The sequence below is a fragment of the Ammodytes marinus genome, assembly GCF_949987685.1.
Source record: "Ammodytes marinus genome assembly, chromosome: 24".
Classification (NCBI taxonomy): domain Eukaryota; kingdom Metazoa; phylum Chordata; class Actinopteri; order Uranoscopiformes; family Ammodytidae; genus Ammodytes; species Ammodytes marinus.
Window position 1 is genome coordinate 10876820 of NC_137228.1, and position 22168 is coordinate 10898987.

The following is a 22168-nucleotide window of genomic DNA, read 5'->3' on the forward strand; positions in this document are numbered from 1 at the left end:
AAGTCGCCCTGCGTTTCAAGTTGCATACTCTTTCTTTTTACAATTCTACATACTACAGCTGATCATAAAACGTAGGTAGTTAGCATGCAGCATAGGCATACAATTGGGACATACTTTTACTTATTGTATGCAATGATAACATTGCGCCTTGAACTTGCCTCTTGCTTGTATATCCGTCGCATCGCTGATTGTTTTCACTCAGAGGCTCCGTAGATTCTGACCCACAATCCAGTGCGCACTGGAAGTGACGACACATCCACTGAGCCTCCCTATGAAAACAACCGGGGATGCAAAGGATATACTGTACAGTATAAGCTAGAGGCAGGATCAAGGTGCAATGTTTATGATGAAATAAACAAGTAAAAGTATGTCCCAATTGTAGGCCTCTACTGCATGCCAACTAGATTATTTTTATGATCAGCTTTAGTATGTAGAATTGAAAAAAGAATTTGTAACACAGCCGTTATGTCCTCAGAGCCACAAGAAGAGAGAGCGGAAAGTGCCATTTTAAAAATAAGAGCACTTTGAATCTCGTCTATTTACATAAATACATAGAAATATTACACAAAGTAAAAACGTGTGACGTCTGCAGTCCTTTTTTTTCCCTTTACTACAAGTGGAGCTCCTCTGCTGTCTGGAGGTCCAGGAGGGAGCAGTGGTCGTGGGTGGAGTTGATTGATGGCCCCTGATTGGTGGATAGGGCGTGTGGGGCTGCGCTGCTTAGGCCTGGCTGGTCCCTCTTTCTGGCGGGCAGACCCAGGTGTGTGCTGATCTGAGACGAGCGCAGGCTACGCATTTGGCCCCGCGCACGCACCTCGTACATCTCCACCGAGGTTTTCTTATACCTTTGAGTAAGAGATACAGATTATTATATGTTATATGTCCACCACCAAACAGGAATATGATGAGAAACATCGTGAAAACTAGTAGATTTTCTTATGAACAAGTGAGGCGATAGGATAAACAAGGGAATGTCAAATATGGAGCGTATTCACAGTACACGTTGTTGGATAATAAACATATTATAGCAAGCATTTATGATTTACTGTTTTTATCCCGAGAGGAAAATAAGAGGAAATAATTCACTTTAATGTGAATATGATGTATATATGATGATATGATTTATTTAGGCCTAACAAGACAAAGCAAATAACTATATGAGAAAAAAAGACAAAAAACCATGTCTAAATTAATTAAAGACTGCGTTGAGCTGGAAAGATACCGACAGATTTAACCGCAGGTCTCAATAACATCAGTAAAATGTTAATAAACCACAAAAATTTCCAAAACAAATTTAAATTGATAATTTTTTTTACATGGACTCACATTCTCAGCAGTAAAGACGACAGCACCACGGAAACAGAGGAGGCCGCCATGGCAGCTGAGCCCATCCAGGGCTGGAGCACCAGGCCCAGAGGCATAAACACACCTGCAACCATTAGGAGGAGAGCACATCACTCACTGCAAAATACAGTACAATATACACACACACACACACACACACACACACACACACACACACACACACACACACACACACACACACACACAGGTGCAATGCGTCCTGACCTGCGGCGATGGGTATTCCTAGAAGGTTGTAGATTAGAGCAAAGACAAAGTTGATCCTGATCCTATGCATCGTCTTCTTAGACAGTTCGATGCTGGCCACCACGTCCAGCAGGTTATTCTGAGTGAACCGTAAGAAACCTATAGGTCAATAAGACAGACAATATCATTGAATCACTTTACACACAGTCACACCGAGCGTCACCTACTCTTATCAGCACTATATCTGCAGCCTCTATGGCCACGTCTGTTCCTGTGCCGATGGCGATGCCCACGTCAGCGCGGGCCAGAGCCGGCGAGTCGTTGACGCCGTCCCCTACCATGGCAACACACAGCCCGCGCTCCTGCAGCTCTTGCACTTTGGCCACTTTGTGTGAAGGCAGCACCTCTGCAAACACCTTTCTGATGCCCACCTGTGCTCACACACAAAAACAATGCATTTCGCTGATTTGTGTCTTATATTTGGAGGGCTGTGTTCATGTTTTTTTTGTATTTAACTTCTTCTTACCCCTTATGAACATAGACGATGTGTTGCAAATAGGTTGTATATTTGTTTACCTGTGCAGCTATGGCTTTGGCTGTGCGTCTGTTATCTCCCGTTATCATCACCACCTCGATGCCGCTGCTCTGGAGCGTGTGCACCGCCAACGCTGACTCTGCCTTCACTGTGTCTGCGATGGCTAGCATGGCACATAGGACGCCTGTGGAGAAAAACGCAGCAAAAGAGTCTATAAAAGTTGCTAAAAATTAGATTTTTTTTCACCATCCCCAAAACTTATGTAAGTGGTGATTTTTTGTTGTTGTTTTCCTTACCATCTATAGCCACCAGGATGGCAGTCTGCCCTTTGGTCTCGTGGCTGGACATGGCGGCGTCTACATCCGCCTGGATGTGATGGCCGTTCCTCCTCATCCACTCTCTGTTCCCGATCAGCACCGAGTAAGACAAAGGCTCTTTGAAGCAAAAATGACTCATTTTTAATGGCGAAAATGGCATTTTAAGGTAATGGAACTGAGAATTAATTGAAACAGGAGGAGGAAAAAACTGTGATTCTGAGTTATGTGTGGCGGTTACAATCCATTAATTGTGCACAAATCTAGAAACAAAATTTCAATACCTGAATCTTTCATATGCACATGAGGGTTTTAAGACAAGTAATACAAAAATCTCAACCTTAATAACACTGTACATTGATAATGAAATTAATGTTAACAATAAGGCTAAAATCATTTCAGGAACAAGATAGGGCTTCAGATCAAATGGTATTTCAGCTGTTATAATAGACTGGATTTTCCCGAATCTATTTAATTTAATCCTCACAAATGTTGTCAATTCATTTTCAGGAAGACAAAAACTTTTCAGCAGCAATTTAGGGCTTCAGATCAATTTCTGGCAAGCCAAGAACAATTGCTTTTGGAGGAGGTATAATTAACCAGCGCATTTTCGCATAGATGTAAGCCAAATGGGATTTGAACACATGACCTAGGAATTATTAACTGAGCTTAGTATATTGTTTAGTAAGAAGTGACTCAAATGACTTTGCTTAGACTGTTATGCACAATAGGCAGTTGATTGTCTGAACACCTGAGAGGACATTCAAAAGAGGAACAGATTGATTATAATTATACATTACAGCTCTTGCAAACAAATGTCTCCAAACATTAATCAGGGTAAGCAGCATATCATTGTGAGTGTGACCTCACAGACCTGGATGCGTGTCTTGGGCAGTAGCAATAAGGCTGCTCTCGTCGGTGGTCGCCCCCGGCAACAGGAAACACTCCTCCTTGGTCTGAAGCAGATGTTCCACACTGGACACCCGACAGCTGATCCCACAACCGGGCACAGCCTGAAAGTCCTGGCAACTACCCAACGCGACACAGCCCAACTCCTGTTAGTGCACACACACAGAATACAGTATATACAATGGTTGGTTCAGGTAGAAAGACAGCATTCAAAAGCACTTGATTAAGCTTTGATCAGGAAATCAGGAAAATGTACTAGTAAAAGTAAAAGTGACTGTTCAACTATTCTATATTAGATTATTATTACTCATGCATTCATGTAAAAGAAGGGTTTGCAGCTGGAATTAAACTGCATATATGTTTTATTTTCATTGTGGATTTAAGTATTTATTTATCTATAATTATGTTATGTATTTATTTTTGTAAATAAATTGATTGTTTGCTTATAATTTAAATGATTAAAAGAAAATAGCAGCAGATTTTCAATTTGAGAAGTTGGAACCATACATTTTTGGGGAAATATTTGCATTAAAAATGACTATTACCCAAAATAGTCACTAGAGACTTGACTTCTTATGTGCTTGTAAGCCTATATACGGTTCGTATATAGGCTTACAAATATTTTGTAACTTTTCATATGTTTCTGATGCAAAAATCTTGATTGGTAAAGTAACTTATAACTAAAGTAGAACATACCCCACTGAGTTGTAGTGGAGCAAAAGTAAAAAGTAGCATGAAATGGAAAATACTCAAATTAAGCACAGTACTTGAGTAAATGTACTTAGTTGCATTACACCTCTTGCTTGTATACCTGTTTGCAGTGTTTAGCCACGGCCATGCCGAGCGGGTGCTCGCTGCTTGCCTCGGCTGTGCCCACCACTGCCAGGATCTTCCTCAGGGGCATACGGGCCATCTCCCACAAGACCAGCACGCGAGTGACACGCGGCACGCCGTTGGTGATGGTACCGGTCTTATCAAACATCACCACGCCAATCTGAGGGGGGCAGTGCAACAACCAAAATATATAGATCCAGGTCACAAATGTTGTAAAAAAGTTGGAGGAAATAAGCAGTGTTCAACTTATCAAGCACTTATATCTCATGCCTGCTACATGGTGTCACTAGTCAATTGGAACATAAATAGATGAGATTTTAAAATGACAATGTTTCACTACAGCTGTTAGAGATATCCAATGCAAGCCTAATCTAATATTTCAGCCCGAATGGTGACTGAAGACTGACTTCTTAACCAAGATTGAGAGATTATTCATCTTTAAAGTAGATCAATAAATATAATATTTGATTGAGAACTGTATGGTGAGACACTGCAGGAAAAAACATTGCATTGCCTTGTGGGCCATCTCCAGCGGCTCGCCTCCTTTGATGAGGATCCCGTTCTGAGCTCCGACCCCAGTGCCCACCATGACAGCTGTCGGGGTCGCCAGCCCCAGAGAGCAGGGGCAGGCGATGGATAGGACGGTGATGGACGCCTGAAAGGCAAAGCGGACAATGACCTCGGTCTTGGAGATGTTCTGGTTGTAACCCTGGGAGGAAGAGAAAATAAATAAAAGGTCAATTTGTATGAGAGCTGCTTTCTGATTTGCGCTTTGAAACATTTGTGTGTGCACCCACCGGGAAGTTCTCCTTCACAATTTCAAAGTTGACAAAGCCGATGGCCAGCCACGCCACCAGTGTGAGCACAGACACGATCATAATGAACGGCACAAAGTAGCCACTGAGCCGGTCTGCAAACTGCTGGATGGGGGCCTGAGCAAAAACACAGGGAAATACATGTTGTTGCAAAAGTCTTCACTGTGTTTCAACCGTTTATGTAAAATTTAAAATATGCACAAGTGCATATGTGTACACCTCCTTAGGATGTGATGGGAGGCGCAAGACCCATCATCACTCATTATGTAGATTAGAAATGAAAAAAGTAGTAAAATTTTGCCTTTGCATTAAAGAACAATGTTTAAATGCAAAATAAAATTAATATTAAATAACTAACATGAATGTGTCCAGCAGCAAGTTCTATGTTTTTGTTTGTGGAAATCTTGCATTGGCGTGAAAAACAAGGCATTCTGCACTTTTACTCATTTTCATAGAGATGGAAAAATTGATTGCCAGTGTGCAGGACCAAATCAAGTTTGTTGATCCTTAAGTTCAAAGTGCCACTCCTTACCTTGGAGGTCTGGGCCTCCTCCACCAGTTTGACTATTTGAGACAGAGTGGTATCCGCACCAACGTGTGTGGCCTCCACCAGCAGAGCGCCGTGAGCGTTGATGGAGCCGGCGATCACCAAACTGCCCACCTTCTTACTGACAGGCATGGGCTCACCTGACACAGGACAAAAAACACAGCAAGAAAGCGTTCAAAATGTCTCTGTTCAATTCAAAACGTATGGAACAAACAAAAGGCTTGAATTATATTTTTGGTCTGTTTCATTTTGACATCAGTTTATAGTTTGTAAAGTATTTTTGTTGTAAATGGCTTAGCGCTTAATAAGAAACACAAAGCGCATGAATAAAAAACACTGTCTTATGTGTACAGTATATTCCTATTTTAAGGGAGACACTGCAGGCAAAAACATCAGTTTTCAAGCACTGGTCAATTTTGACATTTTTGCCTATTTAACATTTCACATAAATGACCATAAATGTCTTACATAAAATTAAATTTGACTATGTCCTGGGTATGTATTAAATTATTTTGCATTTATAAAAGTAAGGCCCTCCTACCTGTGATCAAAGATTCATCGGCCATGGAGCTTCCTTCAATCACTTTCCCGTCGACGGGGAACTTACCCCCGGGCACAACCTTTACCACATCGCCCCTCTGGACCAGCTCCACCATCACTTGCTCCTCACTGACAAACACACACATATTTATTATATTTACAGTTCAAACGCCATATTGTTATTTATCGCAAACATTTACACTTTTCTTCTATCTTGCACGTCTCACCGGATGATGCAGTAGTCTGGTCCCAGAGTGACCACAGTGGCATCGGTGGCTTGAAGTGACATTAATTTGGCCAAAGCCTCAGAGGTTTTATTCTAAAAAGATGTAAAAGAAGATCATACGTTTTCAAAACATGATTTATTTTAAGGACGGGAAACTGCAGGTGAATGGGGTAACATTTTTAACTAATAGATATCATCATGCAACTTTAACAGTTGATTACCTACATTAAAACTGTTATTTTTAGCATTGTTTGAATAAAATGTGCAAATGTGGATCTCTTTAAAAACTCTTTAAAACATTGTCCCTGTTCAAATAAAGTTACATAACATTACATCGCATTAAAATTACTTGTTTTGTTAACCATTATTTTTACCTTTGCAACATGCTCCAGCCATCGACCCAGAGCGATGAACACAAAGAGCATGGGCGGAGTGTCGAAGAAGGTGATGGGGCTCTGGCTAGCGCGTTCGGCCATGGCTACCACCAGGACCACGCAGGAGTAGAGGTAGGCGATGGAGGTGGCCAGCACGATCAGCACGTCCATGTTAGCGGTGCCATGTTTCAGTGAGCGATACGCCTGGATGTAAAAGTATCGGCCCCCGAAGATCTGAGAAAGGAATTACATTATAAGATAAAGGGATATTTCAGTATTTAAGTGGGATTGTATGAGGTACAACACTTCAAAAAATACTTAACTATCACTTTAAGAGCTATCCAGAGTGGAAGAGTTGGGCTGCGTTCCAAATCGCATACTCTTTCTTTTTTTTATTTTACATATTAAATCTGACTATAAAAATAATCTAGTTAGCATGCAGTAGGCATACAATTGAGACACAATTTTACTTATCTATTTCATAGAATAGCATAGAATTTTATTTGCCACCCAACTAGGGTTGGTGGTAATTGAGTTCGGTACATGGTTGTATCCTTATTGTTGTTCATCATAACATTGCGCCTTGATCTTGCTTCTTGTTTTTATATACGTCGCATCCCCGGTTGTTTTCATACGGTGGCTCTGTCTATGTGACGTCACTTCCATTGCGCAGTGGATTGTGGGTCAGAATCACACAAAATAGCATGCTGATTTCAACACTAAAAATCTCGTCTGGATGACATCTGGACATTTTTAAGCGTGCTAAATCTGACCAAAAGAATTGGGACATCCTAAATCTTTTTTTCTACTATACTAAATAGCAGAAAGTATGGGTATTAGAACGCAGGGTTGTGGTTAATTTTACCTGCACAGGTGTACAGAGCAGGAAGAAGGCCAGGTTGAGGAGGGAGAGTCCAGGCAGCACGTTCTGCTCTTGGGGCATGGAGCCTCCGTGCTGCTGGTGCTGACTGTCCATCACCATCATGTAGATCATCAGACCCATGACAGGTACACCAAACACCAGGCTGAGTAGGAAGGAGCTCTTCCATCTGGGGAAGGGAACACACATGTTTCAAATAAAGAAAATTAATACAGCATAGAACTATTGTAAACCTGCCTTTGCACTGGTTTCTACTGATTTCCATGTGCGCGTGTGTGTTTTTTTTTTTTTTTTACTGTTTAATGACCATATGTTATGAGCCCCAGTGGCCTAATGGATAAGGCACTGGCCTCCTAAGCCAGGGATTGTGGGTTCGAGTCCCATCTGGGGTGTAAACTATTAGTGTAGGTGTGCTAGACCCATACAATGGACATGTGTGAAGCCCCACAAAACCTGGGCTGCTTCCCCCCTCCATACTATGCTGCCTTTTTCACATCCCAGCCCCATAGAAACCTTTCAAATTAATCAGGTACCTTTTTACATTTGTTCTGACTGATCTAGTCATATTGCTTTTATTGTTTTAACACAGTGTAGCATTTCTCTCCCCCTTCTTTTTTAGGACATTGTTTTCGGGATGTCAAAAATAGACTCTCTTTCAGACTTCTGCCTTTGTATTGAATTGATTGGTATTTATAAGTAAATTCATATTTTCAAAGGAGAGCAGGATCAACTAATTTTCCTTCAGTAAGGTACGCCAGATAGTGTTGTTTGTATACCACCATACTCTAGCATTGTAGCCTATCGATGATGTTCTATCTGAAAATGACATTTCCCATTTTTCTTTATGTGTGGGTGTGTGTGTACTAGCAATATTTTATGTATGAGATGTTTATAAGATACACTGCCATATTGTGACAATATTGTACTGGAAGCTACAGATGAAATGTATTTTGTATTTGTATCTGAGTATATCTCAGTATGGAATGGTACACGTAAATGAAAAATCAATCAAAACCTGCCAGTTACACAGCCCCAGTGGCCTAATGGATAAGGCACTGGCCTCCTAAGCCAGGGATTGTGGGTTCGAGTCCCATCTGGGGTGTAAACTATTACTATAGGCAATGGGAAACCATGCTGGGCCCAGAGCCTTGAACATAAATGAGTATCCTTGCCATCCACCTTTAATAAAGAAGATAAATCAATCCTCATGCATCTTGTTACTGGAATATGGAGGATGAAAAATTATACAAGTATACATTAATTAAGAAATAAATAAATATATGTGGAAATAAATAATTAAATGCATGGATAAAAAAGAGTTGGTATTTGAACAGTTAACTAGATGTCTTAAATGTATTTATCCAATTATTTATTTCAACATGTATTAATGTAATTCTATATGTATTTATATACACAATGTATTGAAATAAAGAAATGTAGAAAGAAATGTAATCATGGCACCACAAAATGTTCCCAATTCCCCTCAGGGTTTACTGATCAACTCAACATCATCATCTATCTTCAATGGACAGTTATCTCATTTAATCTGCACTTATCTAATATAGTCCCAGCACTAGCCAAGGTAAGTGTATTAGTGTGTTAATGTCATGCTGAAACCTAACACACATTTGTCATGCCTGAAGGTCAGCATGCCTTAAGGATGAAAAAGCTATTTTTAAAGGTGCAGTCAGCGATTCTGGATAGTGCAATCACTTCTTGTCAAAATCAGTAAATACCTCCTCACTATCCGCTACCTGTATGTACTGTTTATGCACTGAAAAAACATACATATGAAGCTGAGGCTCTGTAAACAGGCATGTCACTAGCTACAGTGTGCCCCCACTTTTTGCAGCACACACACAGTACATAACGGTAGCAGATCGTGAGGAGATATTCACTGATTTTGACAAAAAAAATATTTTTTGACAACAAGCATTCTCCAGAATTGCTGACTCCACCTTTAAAGGCGCACTCATTCTGATGAAGGGGGGACAGTTTTAAATCAGATACTTGCTGCTGAATTTCCTCCGTGTGGTCCAGGTTGTTTTTGAAGCCCTCCTTAACCAGAGCCGCCTCGAATCCAAGGTTCTAAAGCAGAGAAATATACATACATATATTCATAAAGTACATACATATATTCACCAGACTCATATAACAGAAGATTTTTTTGAAGCCCACATTACCTGAATGATCTTGATAACATCACGAGCTCCGATCACTTCCGGGTCAAACTTGACTTGTGCCTTTTGGGTTGCCAGGGCAACGGAGGCCCCGAGGATCCCTTTGGTTGTGGTGAGCTTGGACTCAATGTTGTGGACGCAGGATGCACAAGTCATCCCTTTTATCTACAAGGGGGAAATAAGTGAAAACACAATACTTGTTTTGGACGAAAATATGTATTGTAGTATGTACATTTATTTTTATAATTTAAGGGGAACACTATATAGCTCAACAAATGTATATTTTTGAAAAGGATAACTATGTTACTAATGAATCTAGATAAATATAAAAGGAATATTATTTGAAGTATAGACTTAAATCAACATGGAAGCTGTTAAATTATTCATTATTATGGATTACTGATTTAGGGAAGAAGGGGTGGGTTTAAAATAATTTATTCTTCTCAGCCCTGGCCAGTTTCATTTGCTTTATGCCTTTTCATTGTTCGGAAATATTACTGTTTTATGTCTGTCAATCAATATATCTTGTTTTTTTAATGTTTTTTTCCTTTGCCTGCTTGGGAAAAAACATCTCCACATGATATTATTTTCCTCCATTGAAATGGTCCCACGACGTGAGAAGGACTTACAGTGAGGTCCAGTTTCCCATGTGTCGTCGCGTTGTCCTCTATCAGTTTGGCACTGAAGCCTAAGTCTTCTATGAGCTGACTTATGGCCGCAGCGTTCATAACTTCTGAATCGTATTTCACCTCTGCCTTGCTCGCCATCAACGAAACCAACACTGAGACGATTCCTGTGTAGAAAGCATCATAACAATACACTGCCATTATAACACATATGAGATGCAACACATATGATATAGGCATACCCGTCGCTATGGGCGGGCCATAGGGGGCCGGGCCCGCCCCCAGAAATGCTTGTGCCCCCCCACTTGGGGCACAGATCTCTCAAAAAAAATTACTTTCATTTTTATTTTATACTATCATAGTAGCTAATTTTGTGTTGATAAATACTAATGTTGCATTCTTTATCATCAAAACATTTAAAATATAAATAAAGAATGGTGTGATTTTGTTTGATTGATGGGAGTCTATCTACACTGCAACAGCCTATCACGGCCTTACTGAAAAGAAAGTAAGGCTACGTAGGCCTACGTAATACGTCAATGCAGCCGCTCAACAGTTACCGCGCATTTTTGAAAGTGAAGCTGGATGAGTTTTCGCCGGCTTACTATTCCATTTCTAGTTCATCATAATCGATATTCGGTAACGGTTGAAAAGCCCACCAACAGTCTCCTCTGCCAAATCGGATCGTCAAACTGTTGTCACTTTTCGAGCCGCATGACAGACTACAATCCGAAATGATGGACTTGTTCAGCGCGGTGACACTTCTGATTGCGTGAAGCCACAGTTTTGCACTGTGGGAACTCTGCGCTCCTCCAGCCACGGCCATCGAGGCTGTGCCGGAGACCGACCCCGGACCGAACCCGGTCCAAGCAAGAGAAGACCCACAATTTACAAGAACCTACGCGGATTTGCAGTTGAGGAAACAGTTGGTCCGTCAGAAAGTGACATAGACGAAAAGACTGAGTTCAAGAGTATTTTACAGTGTTATTGATGCTGTGCAAGGAGAGATGGATGCGCGTTTTGGAGAGCGCAGTAGCGAGCTCATTGGCGCACTGGCTGCTTTGAACCCGGAGGCCGAAAGATATGTTGATGAGGAGGTTGAGCTCGGAGAAACGCCGCCTCCCGCTGTACTGATAGAAGGGACTGGAGAGAGCACAGCCCTGCCTCCATTCAAAGTAGGCTACCGTGTGTGTGTGTGTGTGTGTGTGTGTGTGTGTGTGTGTGTGTGTGTGTGTGTGTGTGTGTGTGTGTGTGTGTGTGTGTGTGTAGGCCTATCCCTCTGTTGACTGCTTTAAAATGCAATGTTTGAGATATGCGTCTGGTGTTAGGCTACATCTAATATGTTGAATAGTCAAGTGTTTTATGGATATTCATAACATTGCTTCTATGTAATGTATTGCTTTAAATTATGAATTATGAGGACTGATGTTGTAGGCTATAGGCTACCGCTGTTGGTTAATTTAACGTGATGAATCTTACGTGCTGCGCGAATAGAGTATAGGACTATTAAAAATATACGTACTGTAGGCTAATAATAATTGTGCCCCCCTATGCATTTCATATGCCCCCCTTAAGACTGAGGTCTGGCGACGGGTCTGGATATAGGGCCTATCATTTGAACTCACTCACCCTTGTTTTTGAGTAGGTTCTTCTCTATGTTGGCCACACAGGAGGCACACGTCATTCCAGTCACACAAATAAAGCATTTCTGTACTTTGGTCGTGGTTTGTGGTCCGGTACCGTTGCTGATACTTGCTTTCTCCGGCGATTGTGGGTCAGAAAGTGCAGAAAGCCCAGAGCTAAGAGGTGTGGAGTTTTTTTCATGACTCTTGTTAGTGCCTTTTACAGGTTCTGTGGAGGAGAAGGAACAAATTCAGTGGTGAATTAAGACGATGGCAGGTTGGTATTTTTTATATAATGACAAACTGCAGAATAGAAACTGCAGCTGCTAAGACTTTTTATCTCTACAAACTTTAATAAGAATTGGATACAGCCTCTTTTTTAAGTTTATAAATTAAAAAAAATACTGTTGCACAGCTTAGAAATGCATTTTCAGCATGTTGCTAAGAAGAAAATGGATCATGAATCCAACAAATTCACAAAATATGAACAAATCCTTTTTTTAATAATCTTCAAAAAACATAAGCACTTACATCAACACAACTTTCCATGATTATTCTCAGCACTATTCTGAGGGTAATTACAGAAGGATTTGTTCATATGTTGTGAATTGTCCAATTTCTGATCCATGTTGTTCTTATGAAGATGCCAGAAAAAGGCAGAGATGTTAACTCTGGCTGTATCCAACATCAAGATGTTGCTTTAAAGCTGATAACCTTATATTGACCTTGACAGCTCAAATGGAAAAAGAATCCGCTCATAGTAATCTTCCTGAGCTAATTCCACATCTTGGCAAGCTATTGTCGTAGTCATTAAATCCCCAAAAGAAAAAACCAACAGAGTCAAGAGCCCTCCAATGCCATGCAGGAGAGCATACTTGTCTGGTTGCCACGGTGACCTGGCAGAGGCTGCCGAGGTGAAGTGTCTGGTTGGCTCGGCAACCCCAGAGCACTTATCTCATAGTTTGACAAAATAAGAAATTTTAAGGAAGGTCATTGCTTCAGCTGCTAGAAATTGGGACTATTTATTTGCTATTTTCTGACACTGTAGACATTTTTCAGTTTTTGATATTACAGCTAGGAAAAAAACTGGTCATACAGCAGAAGGTGCAGTGTAAGTGCTGAGGAAATGCTAGGTGGAGACAAAGCTACTGCAGACCTTCTACCACTCTGTCGTTGAAAGCGTACTTGTGTATGGCATTACAGTGTGGTACGCAAACTGCGCAGCCAAGGACAGGAAAACCCTGCAGGGGGTTATCAAGACAGCAAGAAAAATTATCGGCTGCCCCCTGCCCTCCCTGGAGGACATTGCAACCTCCCGTGGACTAAATAGGGCAAGGAACCCATCCCACCCCGGCCACAGCCACTTCCAACTCCTCCCTTCCGGTAGGAGATACAGGACCCTTGGGAGCCGAACAAACAGGCTCAGGAATACCTTTTACCCCTGGGCTATTCGCCTACTAAATGCCTGACCCCCCCCCCCCCCCCCATCTCCCCTCTCTTTAAAGAGACTCATATTTTTATTAGCATATTTATTAACTTAATGTTGTTGTCTGTGTTTGCATGTTGCACTCGACTGCTCTAATTTGCACTGAGCACCACCCTAATTTCGTTGTACTGTTTTGCACAATGACAATAAAGTCTGAAATCTGAAATCTAAAATCCCCCCCCCACGTAGATGCGTCGACAGTGTTGTTGTAATTACTCAGCATTCCTCATGGGGGCGACAAAAGTTACGAGCTATAACTTTAATGCAGAAAATAGTCTGCTGGTGAATTGATAATGAAAGTTAATTTGTGGAATCCCTACCATTGACACGTTGCTTGCCCTTTATCTTTCCTGTCTAGCATGCTGTCTCAAAGAAATTCTTACCCTTTCAAAATAAAAACTCTGCACTCACACTACAATCATTTCTTGACGTGTATTATCTTGACGCTTGACTAAACAATTTAGTTATAGGCAAACATTCATTGACTGTGTGTGTGTGTGTGTGTGTGTGTGTGTGTGTGCCTTTACCTTCAAGTGATGCTTCAAAGCCCATGTCCTCAACGGCTGCCCTGAGCTGCTCCGGCTCGGTCACACTTGGGTCAAAGGTTATCGTTCCCTTTTGCTCTTCCAGCGACACAACTATACCCTGCACTCCTTTCATCTGAGAGATCCTCCCTTCTATAGACTGCACGCACGAGTTGCAAGTCATCCCTTCGATCCAAACGATTACTGTTAAGATGGAGGAATTCACTACATCCCTTTGCCAGAAGTCCATATCTTGTCCCAACGGGTCTACGTCTGATAAAGTGGTACTGAAACCCATATCTTCTATTTTGTCCCTGATCTGCTGTGGCGTTACAAGGAGAGGTCGATATACAACCAGCGCTAAGGAGTCTTGTAGGGACACCTGAATGTGTGAAACCCCCGAGAGTGGACTGATCTGGCCCTGGATGGTCTGCACACAGGACTGGCAGTGCATACCCTCCACCCTGATCCGACAAGCCAACTCCACATTCAAGCCCATGGTGTGGAACTCCAGGGCGATGTCTTTGGTTGTGATAGCCGAGGTATCGTAGTCCACTTTGGCCCAGCCGTCGGTAAAAGACAGGCTGGCGGCGAGCACTCCGTTCAGGCAGCATATTCTGCTTTCCAAGGCCCCGGCCTGGTGCTCCGGAGTGGGTCCCAGCAGCAGTTTGAAAGTGGCCCTAGAGGCAAGTCTGGCTGGAGGGTAGAGCTCACTCTGACTGCCGTACTCGTAGGCCAAGTTGTCGAGGCCAAGTTGTTTCCCAATGTCCGGGCCGTTCTTCTGGAAAACAGGAAATTAAAGGTCACATACTATGCTTGTTTTCAGGTTCATAATAATATTATGGGTTTCTACTAGAAACTGTAAGGCAAGGCAAGGCAGGTTTATTTATATAGCACAATTAAGACAGAAGGCCATTCAAAATGCTTTACAGGGGCAAGATTAAAATACATAATACACATTAGAAAAGCGAATGAATAGAAATAAAACATTTAAAAGCTAATGAATAGAAATAGAACATTTAAATACAATAAAATTGCAGGTTAAAATGGAAACAGAAACAGTCTTCAGACTAGTGTTGTTTTTGTCAACAAAATGTATGACTAAATATCGTCGTCAACTAACCTTTTTCACGTGACAGTGACGAGACTAGACGAAAATAGTCACAGATAATATTGACTATGAGAAGAGAAAAATTCTCAAGACATTTAGTCGACAGAAACTTGACTAGACTTAAAGAGTTTAAACGTGACTAAGACTAATAAAAACTAAAATTAAAGTTTGACAAAAAGACTAGACTAAAACTAAAATTAAAACAGGCCGCCAAAAACAACACTAGTCTTCCGTGTCTGGAATTGCATGTATTCTTGAGTCTATAAGGTAAAAATAATATAATAAGATAAGATAACCTTGTTTGACTTGTGAAATGGGGGACTTAAAGAACATTTTGGTTTTGGCTGTACTATACTAGGTACTTGTACTATATTAACTGGGTTAAATATAATTGCATTACTAAAAAGACTAAAATACAAATGTCATTGACTAAGACTAGACTTAAATGTCATCAGTTTTTGTTGACTAAGACTAGACCAAAATAGTCCCAGATAATTCTGACTAAGAGAAGACTAAAAAGCTCAAGACTTTTAGTCAACTGAAACTTGACTAGACTAAAAAGAGTTTAAACGTGACTAAGACTAATAAAAACTAAAATGACAGTTTGACACAAAGACTGGACTAAAACTAAACTTAAAACAGGCCGCCAAAAACAACACTACTTCAGACTTGATTTAAAAGAGCTGAGAGTTGCATCAGACCTCAAGTTTTCTGGGAGTTTGTTCCTGATATGTGGAGCAGAAAAACTGAAAGCTGCTTTTCCTTGTTTAGTCCTAACTCTGGGGACTGTAAGTAGACCTGTCGCAGACGACCTAAGGGCTCTGATCGTCTGTTGTTGTTTAATTGAAGAAAGTTTTGGCACATCCAATCATTGATTTATTCAATGCACTTACTCAGTGCTTGTATCGGACTATAGTCTCCTGGTGATATGGTTATGTAAATTTGTGTGTCATCTGCATAATTATGGTAGCATAATTTGTTCTTATTCATAATCTGAGCTAGTGGTAGCATGTAGATGTTAAACAGAAGAGGCCCAAGAATGGAACCTTGAAGGACCCCGCATTCAATATGTGTTCACTCAGATGTGAAATTGCCTATTGACACATAGTAGTCTCTGTCCTTTAAGAAGGATATAAAACCAGTTTAGTACAGTTCCAGAAAGTCCAACCCAGTTTGCAAGTCGATCTAGTAATATGTTGGGGGTCAACTGTGTCGAAAGCAGCACTGAGATCCAGTAAAACTAAGACAGAACTTTTGCCACTGTCTGTGTTTAAGTGGATGTAATTGAGGACCTTAACCAGAGCGGTCTCAGTGCTGTGGAGGTAGTTCTGAGTTAGGTTGGTAATGGGGGTTGGGGGGTGACACAGCTTATCCCTTTATGATGTCATAGGGAGAGATAAATCTGTCTCGGTTTCTAGAACACAGGTTTTCAGAAAGGTGGAGAAAAAGAGAAGGTTGTTTTTCCTCATACTTTGGGAGTCTCTAGACACATTGGGGACCCAAAATAATATTGATAAAGCATGAAAAAGTGCATTTTGGATTGGATAACTTTAAATAAAATAAGCATTTTTCACATCTATAAACTTCTGAAGACTTGCCTATCCTGTTTTTCTATGTGACAGACAGTATTGCTGTATTGACCTCAAACACACTTTCAATTTCCTGTCTCATTAGGCATGCCGACCCTGTTTTCATTTCCTGAGTACAAGAAATACAAGTGGAACTCATGGATGGGATTTACTTAAACCCATTCAAACGTTATCCTGTATGTTCCTTAATGCCTTGTTTAAAAAAACTTCATCCTCAAATCTCTGCTTTTTTTTATTACAAGAATACAACATGGAGCAGAAGGGGCTAAATTTGCCATTAGCGGCTGTTACAATTTTGTTCAACAAAGTGTACAAGTTAGTCAGATCAGGTATTTGGTTACCATTGAGGATAAGAAGGGCATGGTGGTAGATTTAGAAACCTGTTGTGATTTGTAAAATTTATATTTTTAATGGAAATCAGGTGTGGAAAATAGCCAGGATCTTAATCAACTCTTTTTTTTAAATGTCCCACAGTGACTGCTCCAGTTGAGATTGTTCACTTTTTTACTCTTATGTTTGGACAAGAAAATAGTGTTATCTGTTGTTTAAATAAAAATGTACAAAGTATCATATAGGTCAACCTATACCTATACCCACCTTTCCGTGCATGCATCTTTCGCAACTTTTACATACTGTACAAATAGGATACTTTTTGAGACATTTATGATTCTTTGTAAATGACAGCGAGGGGTGCAACAAAGTTTCCCATGCCAAGAGTTTTTAATCACCCTGTGAATCAACATAGCAGTGCCACTTTAACTTATAGTTGGATTCACCAACTGTTCTCACCCACTAATCTAGCAGTACTATTTCAATCCCATTTGACACTTTCTAGTTTCCATTTGACCCAAGCAGAGAAAAGTCCAGCGTTTTCTTATTTGAGGCCTGAAAGCCCCATGACTGGCCCTTGATATAAGCCTCCTAACGTGACTCTGCTTAAAGTCAACAGTCACAGAACTGAAAGGGGCGAGGAAACCCCTAACGATGAGCTGTACTACAAACAGGGAATCTTTATGAACACGTTAAGTGCATTTGTCCAAGTGTGAGCATTAAATCACAATGCAACTATAGCCTTTTTATAGTAAGTAAGTGGTCAAGGTGTGAATGTGTGACGTTGTAAGAAAAAAACATTGCAACAAATCACTAAGGGTCTGGACACCACTAAAGTCACGCACAATTTCAGATGAAGCCATTCTTGTTTTATTTCGATATATCCATGAAGTGGCTTACAGACATACCTATCAGTTCCTATCAGTGACTTGTCAGCTTTTATTTGGAATTCAAACATGCTACAGCCGTTTAAAGCATTTTTATCTAAGGTTTATGAACCTATTGTTTTTTCAGTGTGCCCAGACACTAATACATAACACCTCAGATGGGACTCGAACCCACAATCCCTGATGCATAATTAACATGCCAAAAACAATATCTCCACACAGAAATAACAAAATGTCCAGTACTGTATAGTAGTATGGCAGCATCCACAATATAGCTGACAATGAATTAGTACTGCTAGAACCTACTATGCAATCTGCTTTACTGAAAAAAAATGTCAGCCTGTAACTCCTTTGAAAAAGACAAACATGCACACAGAAACCAATGCAATCGTAATCAAAAGTAACAGAGTAAGTGAGAAACATTGCAATGTATCTGTATGTGTGCTTGTTACCACAATATAATATTGGCCTAAGAAGGGACGGATATAGGGGATTGTTTGTGATAGGTTCCAAATACTATGTCCATTGTATGAACCCATCATGTTTTTACTGTGCCTATACTAATAGGAGACACCCTAGATTGGACTCAAACCCACAATCCCTGGTTTAGGAGGCCAGGGCCTTATCAATTAGGCCACTGGGGCTACACAACACCCTTTTAACATCCCGAAAACGATGTGTACACACCACACTGTGCAATCATTGTGTACATAATGTAGTATGTCCATGTGTATTTAGTTCTTATAACTATTGTTAGATTTGTAAGGATAGGCTGTTTATAACGTGGCATACAGCATATATTTTTTTACACTTAAATATGTATTCTATTCTTGATTGGAGCATCTGCCATGTACAGAATTTCCCTCCGTGGATAAATAAAGCATGTCTGATTCTGATCCATTGCGTAATTTCTGGATGGCAAGATTTTGGAATAAACGTAGATAGGGATTGATGTCCAAGAGCAGTGGTTGCATGGGGATTAAAATAACTAGAACTTTTTAAGCATCCAAATGACAAGACATGTCCCAGTGTGGCCCCTCTCAGTTAAAGTGAGGAAGGCAAACAATGAAATGTTGACTTCTGGGTTCATGTGTTCTGCTTAGCTGTTCAAAGTGCAACAAATCACTTTCTCTCTCTCTCTCTCACACACACACACACACACACACACACACACACACACACACACACACACACACACACCTCATCTCAAACTTTTAACCCTGATTCAGATGGTAGTTAAAGAATGATATGACAAAAGTAAGGAATATTTTATCACGACCATGACTTAATTTACAACTAATAACACCAATCCTCTCTCTACTTGCATTGTGAATACATGCCATCACACCCAACATCTGCTTTTAGCTAATATTTTTCTTGCATGTGTTCTGTTATTATTGATTATTAAAACCCAATATGTGGGATTTCCTCAGCAGAGGTCCGCTGTCTCACACTTCTGGGGAAATATAAGGGGAAATCATGTATGTAAAATAATACCATAAGATCGAAACACTGCTCTAAAGGTAAATGTGATGCCAATCCTGCTCTTATTTTGTAATCGTAAACCGTCTGAGATGCAATGACTTGCATTGGTTACATTACATTAATTTGGCGTTGGTCCAAAGCACGTACAATAAGTGCATTCATCCTCCATAGCAACACGAGCAAGAGGATACATGAGCGTTTCCATTCACTTCTTTCACTTTCACAATAAAACGTTTGTATTTGCAACAAAAATTAAACAATGTGTATCGGTTTACTGGAAATAAAAAATTGGGACTTTCCAGGGATGTAGACAGGTGTTGCAATATGTGTGTCAGTGTGTGTGTGTGTGTGTGTATGTCTGGGTGGGATGTGTTTTGACATGTCGCATGTGTTCAGCAAAAATCGATAAACATTGATTTAGTGAGCTTCTATTAATTTAATAATTTAAAATGACCTTACTATGAAAAAAAGTTTTTCATAAGAAGTAAAAATGAAAAAAATCAAGAAAAAAAAATTGTAAAGCAGAACTACTGTAGGGGAGAACGGGGTAATTTGTCACATGGGCTGGATGTCACATTCGTTATATCTCGCCACCAGAGCGTGCTAGCTCTGAAATGTTGATATAAAAAAGGTCCAGAATTGGGATCAGAGGTCACATACATAGACTTCCTTGGAGTTCGATCGCTGCATTTCAGGTGAGAGGATGTTTTGTGTTTTTCATGTCAAATTCCAAATATTTTGCTTCTCAGTATTTTTCTTCTAGGCTTTTACACAATGGGTTTATAACAAAACACTTGTTACCCTCAGAAAGTGTGAAGGGTAAACTATAGTTTAGATTGTGGTTAGCAAGCTAATTAGTTGTCAGATGGTTGTTGGCCTTGATGCTAGCAAGAAATTCAAGTTGGGGTTGGTCGTCAAATTTTTTGGGGGGTTGGTTGTCACATGTTATCTCAAGGCTGCAGCCAGAAAAGGAACCCAATAACGAAAGAAATTGTCAAGCTGTATCCTCACTGACACCCCAGAGAAGGAAAGAATAGAGCAGGAAAAGGCAGCTAGCAAGCAAAAGAAAAAAGGGCAACAAAATCAAAACAACCCAGTGCATCCCAAACTAGACCAGCTGCCAAGGCTACAGAACGTTATATAGGCCTATTTGTCAACTTGACAATGCAATTAAACATTCAAATTTGGTCCTGCCTCCTTGCCTTCTTTTTAAGATTTTTCCCATTAAGATAACATTGTGACAAACAACCCCATAGTGTGTGACAACCGACCCCTTGATGGGGTTGGTTGTCACAATGTGTCAGAGTGTCTTTGATGGTAAATTACTTCTTCATTACAATAAGTTGGAAAAAAAGAGAGACACACATTTCTAGCCAACACCTTAAGCTTCAATTTAATGTAGGAATGGCTATTGACAGATGTTTTGGTGATGAGCAATTCTCACTAGAGTAAAAAGTGTGCCTACTTACCCCGTTCTCCCCTATGTGTTTTCCAGTAGTTCAAAGTACCTAAATAGCATACATATTGTACTTTTCACTGCACTGCATTTAGTTTACTCATTAAGATTGTCTAGATTAGGGAGAAGTCATTATCTTCAGACCCCTCAAAATATATCTGGGGACCATTTGGAGGGGCCCAACCTCTACATTGGGAACCCCTTGACTGCTAAGTGTAAAGTAGTTCAAACTAGTTCAACCTGGAGTTTTCTACCTGTATTATAGCCTACTAGAGAGTTTTTTATTACTTTAAAACACTTTTATTTCATAATATATGTTTCCTTTTTTGTAGATTAAACTGTTAAAAAAGTTAAAAATAATAATAAAGTAGTCAAAATAAGATCCAGCCATATCACGTTGGCCTCACCTTGACGCTGATGACACATTATGCATCAAAATCCTTATAATCCAATTATGTTATTAAGCATAGGTAGTAGGCCTATATTAATGGATGTATGTGTCAGCAGCATTTCACTGTTTCCAGTATGTCGAGGTGGAGCCGATTTAAACTACAGTTTTACATATTTGTTGTGAGTTTAACCTAAAAAATCTATCATATTTAGCGGAATTTAAATGTAAAATCATCAAAACGTAATTATACTTCTATTGGCTAATGAAAGCTGTCAATAAAAGGTACAATATTTCCCTTTGAAATGTAGGAGCAGAAGTATTTGTACATTAGGTTAAAGTACCTGAGCATGACCTGTTACATGTCTTCACATACACTTATCTAAAAGTGGCTCATCAATCGGAAAGATCTCCATTAAACAGACAGCTGAATTAATCCAAATACAAAAACTTTCAAATGTAAAGTTTTTTTTCTATTCCATGTTAAAACGACTTGAGATTTTCCTGATTTTAGCTGCTGTAGCCTATACTCTGGAGGCCTACGTACCTTGCAATCGCAGTGTCTCGTGTTGCAGCCGGCGGCGTGGACACTACAGGTGCTGTCCGTCTTGCACCCACATTCAACCATGGAGATCTGCTCTCGGGCGCCTTGGCCATGCGAAGACCCAGACACATACTTAGAGAGACTTTTCGGCGACTTTGGGGAAAACATGTTCGGTTTTCTCGCCTTTCACGCCGTTATTTAGCTTGTTATCTTCAACCTGTCAGAGTCGGAGGGCAAAGGTCCGCAGTGCAAGCGCGCAGTCCCGTCCCTGGAGATAAGCGCGCAGTGCCAGTGTTGTGCGCGCACTTGGAGGCAAACGTCATTTTTTTTGGGACGTTCAGCAGTGGAGTTGGAGTGTTTTTATCAGGACAGGGTGTGTGTGGGCAAAGCCTCCAGATCACATGACGTCTGCATGTTG

General features: G+C 40.4%; 1 protein-coding gene across 1 annotated transcript; it reads right to left on the minus strand.

The window, feature by feature from the left end:
• Positions 1–610: 610 nt before the first annotated feature.
• On the minus strand, positions 611–21918 carry atp7b (ATPase copper transporting beta; the record flags this gene model as incomplete). Its single annotated transcript, XM_080052969.1, has 21 exons — positions 611–845; positions 1327–1429; positions 1570–1687; positions 1776–1979; positions 2125–2267; positions 2380–2517; positions 3272–3452; positions 4118–4300; positions 4655–4849; positions 4938–5072; positions 5488–5642; positions 6044–6171; positions 6270–6361; positions 6643–6876; positions 7508–7691; positions 9516–9610; positions 9706–9867; positions 10332–10495; positions 11958–12179; positions 13964–14741; positions 21754–21918. The coding sequence occupies 21 exons, from the start codon at positions 21916–21918 to the stop codon at positions 611–613; spliced, it is 4014 nt and encodes a 1337-aa protein (XP_079909095.1).
• Between the last annotated feature and the right edge of the window lie 250 nt (positions 21919–22168).